Here is a 4,804-nt window from a genome sequence, read left to right on the forward strand (position 1 = left end):
CCTGCGTGCGTCCGGAGCCTGTGCTCCGCAACGGGAGAGACCACAACAGTGAGAGGCCCGCATACCCCAAAAAAAAAAAGAAAAGAAAAGAGAACGCAAAGCAAGATACAGGGCAGCGTCATCTCCACAGCTTAACAAGTAAGCCTTTACTAGGGTCCAAGCCGGGTGACCTTTCTCCCAGGAGCCATCAGCCTTGCTTTCCAAAAGGAGACAGCACTGGGCTCTTGGCTTAGCTCTCTTTGGCTGTCCAAGTCAGCAAAGCACATGAGAAGCCATACTTCATCTCTTAAAGGACACAAAGTGCATGGAAATGCCACTCAGAACACTGGAACATACATCACACCGAGGATCTCTGAGTGGAGACCCGAGCGGGCTGAGGTTTGGGAATGGGATGGTCTCCAGTCATCCCAGGAGGCTGCCCTCTCCAGTCCAGTCTTTGCACCTGATAAGGAGTCACTGCAACTGATTTCCCTTTAGAAAGTTTTATTCTGAAGTGAAAAAAAAAAAAAGCACAGCATATGTTTCTTTTATGAAAATCCATAGGTAGATATTTTTTAAGAATATAGCATAGTTGTACAAGGGGAAATATGTTTTGTTAGTATAATCTTACCAAGAACGTAAGAGAGGAAAGACTGATATGTTGAAATATGTTTGGCTTCTGGCAAAAAGGCACCGTTCTGAAGAAATGAGAAAAATATCGCCAGGGCTGATTAACCATCTCTCCCCCCAGTTTTTCTGAATATAACACAACGATCCTCACCCCAACCTATACACATTTTTAATGAAATGCTATAGGATATGAAATTATTTAACATGTGCTTTCCTTTTGTATAAACCTTTACCTAGATTTTCTACTTGAGGAAATAAAAAAGGAAGGTGAGTGTAAAACGGCTGTGCAGTGTGCATGTACGCGTGCATGTTGGGCTTTGGAGAAATTCAGTACACAAGTAAGCTCTGTTTAATCTATTTAGTCAGTGCAAGGCTTCTAAATCTCCCCCCTCGGCTACCTATATGACAGAAAGACTGAAAAGGACAGCCACTCCTGGAGCCAGCAGCCTGGGAAGCACTTGGGTTCAGACTGGATTTAACTGGCCCGTGAAAAGGCAAAGTGTCAGCCCTCGGGCCAAGCTCCACGAACCCCTCTTTCTGGGGGCGCCTCTGCTGAAGGTCCTGGGGCAAAGCCTGGGGCGACTCGCATCCCAGCCACTCTCAATTTCTCTTCCCTCACCGACCCCTCCCCTAGAAATGCAGTCCCCAATGCGAATGTGAAGCAGCCATCTCCAGGTGGTGTTTCAACAGCACGAGGTATACTGTCAGAGGAAGGCGGTTTTGCTGTTCTCTGATGCTTGGTAGACTAAATATTTTTGCAGTCCCTTCCCCCTTAATAATCCCCCTCCCAAGCCACATCCACACAAACATGATATGTAGTCCCAAAGGAAAAGCGATGCAGGAGAAGCAGCCAGGGCCATGATGCAGGTGCCGAGGATGCGGGTCTTCCTTCCACCGCCCCTGAGCGTCCACTTCCGGGAACCCCTCAGGACCACACAGCACAATCGGCGAAGAGTTTGCTGAGATTCACTTCGGAGTAGCCACTTTGGGACAAGAACTGCTCTGCTGTGTTCTTGAGTTTTCTATAGTCCTGAAGAACTTTGGGAGTAAAAAACTGCTTCTTCAACTTATCTAAAAAGAAATAAAAGTAAAAGGATTACAAGTCTCAGAGGCAGCTTCTTTTAAAGAGCATTCAGTATTGCTCAAGCACCAGAAGCAGGGGTTGTGCATTCTGTTCTCACCTCCAGGTCAGATGTCCTCACGGTCCTGTGGCTGGTCTACCCCTGGGGCCAGTCCCATGCCGGGGGTGGGGGGAAAGGACCCCGAGATTCCTCTGTAGAAGCCTTTCTTCTTTCCCCCTGCCCGCCACTTCTCAGCACCTAGCTGACTCAGCGCACCGGGGACAGAGCCCCCCTCGACTGACGGGAACTGCAGGTGCACGGCCGTGTGCGGCAAGCAAGGTGAACTCCGCTCCCAGACACCGGATTCGCGGCACTGTCAAGCACATGCACACAACTGCATGCAAAGTTCGGATGTGGCAGGAACTAGTTTGTCTCAAAAGGAAGGCAGAGCCTCCCAACGCAAACTCCCCAGATCAGCTGGGCCTAGTCAGCTTCTTCTAGTCCCTTCCATCTGCGTCCCTCTGCTACACAAAATCTCCTCTGCTCAAAGAGGCGAGGGGTAGGCTGTCTGGAGAGTACCTGCCCATTGGCAAGATTGCTTTTTTCTTCTTTGTCTGCACTGTGTGCCCGTGAACTTGAGGGGTGCAGCCGTCCTTCCTCTGGTCCTGCCACCCCATTCATCCCTGGCCTTAGTGAAGGGTACTCTCAGCCGGAGAGAGAGGGGGTCCTTCCTTTCCCTCCCCAGGGTGTGAGACCTCTACATTTGGTTCTTTGGAAGGAGCACTGGGCAGAGACACCCAGGTCTGGTCTTTTGGGGACGGGGGTGAGCCCTGGGGTTGCCAACCCTGCCCAGGATGGTTAAGATGACACAGCTTTTGTTCAAAGCTGCTCAGGAACCCTGTGAGGTGTTTGGAGAGGCCCTTCTAAAAAAAAATTCCCCATCTGATGGCTGAGCAAACTGGGTGGTTAAGTCACTTGCCCCAGGGCACATAGCTGGAGATCTAGGATGCAGAAATGCAAACCCAGGTAGCCAAGACCCTGAGCCCACGCTCCGCAAGGCTCACTGTGCCCCGTGCCCCTCACTGTCCCTGCACTCCATGTCACTGCTCCCAGATAGAGACGGGCAGGCCCCCAGATGCTGGCCTGGGCCAAGGAGGCTGGGGGGAACGAGGCTGTCTGGCGCCCCGGGACAGGAAAGCAGCGGGAAGGAAACACAGAAGGGAGTGCAAGTGCATATCAATCACCAAAAGAAAAAACCCCACGGAAATAACAGAGCAACAGTGAACTCTACAAAGCACCTGGAAAACGAAAACTTGGTCTCCAGGTTTTTGTTCCTTAGCTACACATTCGTGTTTGTTCTCCACAACCTTTTCTAAATTACATCAATTGCCTTTCAAAAACCAACAACAAAAAGTTTTGTAGAGAGGATTTAAATGCCCAAAGCGGGTGGAAAGAGGCGAGAAGAGAGAGAGGGGGCGCATCGTTAAGCCAGGAGAGAGACACTTTGAAAGTTCTAATTATCGGAGTCTGGGAATACACAACAATGGCCCGAGCAGTGACGGCCGGAGGCCAGCGCCCCGTGCATGTGAATGACACAAATGCATGTGTGACGGGGAGAGACACTTACAGAGCTGTGGTGAGTCGGAGCACGGGAGGAAGAGAGAGGGCACAGCTCCTGATGTGTTTACCTCCTCTGCTGATGGGATATTGACTTTTCCCACCAGGTTGGTTAGAAAGGGGACTATTTACGCTGCTACACAGCGGAGTCAGAATGACAACCAGCGTCACTTGGTGCTCTTCCTCGTGAAAGACAACTGGGACCGCCAGCATATCCCACAGCCGGTCAATACGGCCCAGGCACCATTCCACGCCGGTTAGAGATGCAGGAAAAGGCTCCTACTTGCTTCCCCAATGAGAACTGAATCAATAACGTTTGGAAGGTCTTCTAGGAAACAGAACTGCACGAGCTGTCACAGGCCACATCGGGGGTGGGAGCTGAGGTGGGGAGAGGGCTCACCCCTTCTTCGTGGTTTTTCTCTCCCTGCTTTGGGCACCTGGGCCACCCACGTTAGGCTTCTGTCACTCTGTTTCCCTTAATGCTACACCCACCCGCCACTTTAGAACTCAAGGGAAAATCCCAGGGTTAAATGGTGGAAACCAGTTAATGTAGCCGGTAGAACCTGATTCCTTCTCCCTGTTCCAGTTTTGGGAGTCAGGGAAGAGGCCATCTCATGAGCACCTGACCCGAAGCAACAACTGTTAAAAGATTTCAAGAGGACATCAGGCAAGAGGCGGAGAAGACGTGCAGCCATCCCGCCCCATCCACAGAGATGCCACTGGCCATGGCTGTTGCTGTCTCAACAACCAACAAAAAAATCGAAACTTCAAGACAGGGAAGGAACACACAAGCACACCAGCAAAATATACTCTAGTGGACTGAAGTAACACTGGAAAGCACTCATCTTAATACACCAGCAAAGCAAATCTACTTTTCCTGGGAACAACATTTGAGGAACATGTATCTACAGCTTATTTACCCTGGTCCTTTCTACATGATGATTCCTTGGGGTTATACACTCGTTACCAAAAATATCCTGTCCCCAAGCCCTATGAAAACAATGAAAACCGAGTCAGACTAGACTATTAACTATTCACACAATATTTTATCAGACAAGAAAATGAACTGCTAACTTAAAAGTTGGTTTCTACTAATTAGAGTCTAAAACCTCAAAATCATACAAGCTACAGTATTTTCTACATGGGATGACCTAGGCCGTCATCTGCATGTTGAACTTGTCTTAAATATTTTATTTAAAAGTCAACTGATCAAATAAGATGTCAGAACTATTTTTTTTAAAAAGTGGAGTATTCTCTCATCTAAGGAAACCATCTCTATTTCAGATATTTTATTTCCGTGTCAGTAAACTGAAAATCTCTTTTCAGCTTTACTCTTTGTAAAACCCTTTTTGGACTTAAAGAAACACACTGAACTAGAAAGCACGAGGCAAAGACATTTTAACATCGCCTACTGGTTATTTTATTTTAATTAAGGCAGGCTTAGGCACACAGGCAGCAGCCGTCTCTGTTCTGAATGTCTGTTTCATTTATTTCCGTGCAAAGGTATCAAACAACAG

At 48.6% G+C, this 4,804-nt stretch overlaps 1 protein-coding gene across 1 annotated transcript in view; it reads right to left on the reverse strand.

Annotated features, from left to right (window-relative positions):
- Positions 1-503: 503 nt before the first annotated feature.
- Positions 504-4,804, reverse strand: part of POLA1 (DNA polymerase alpha 1, catalytic subunit) — a 294,762-nt gene continuing 290,461 nt past the window's right edge. Inside the window, exon 37 of the mRNA XM_081222762.1 lies at positions 504-1,680. Coding sequence (XP_081078888.1) covers positions 1,535-1,680 — 146 coding nt within the window. The 3' untranslated portion in view covers positions 504-1,534. The remainder of the gene's footprint in view (positions 1,681-4,804) is intronic.

The sequence above is a fragment of the Mesoplodon bidens genome (assembly GCF_964165515.1).
Source record: "Mesoplodon bidens genome assembly, chromosome: X".
Classification (NCBI taxonomy): domain Eukaryota; kingdom Metazoa; phylum Chordata; class Mammalia; order Artiodactyla; family Ziphiidae; genus Mesoplodon; species Mesoplodon bidens.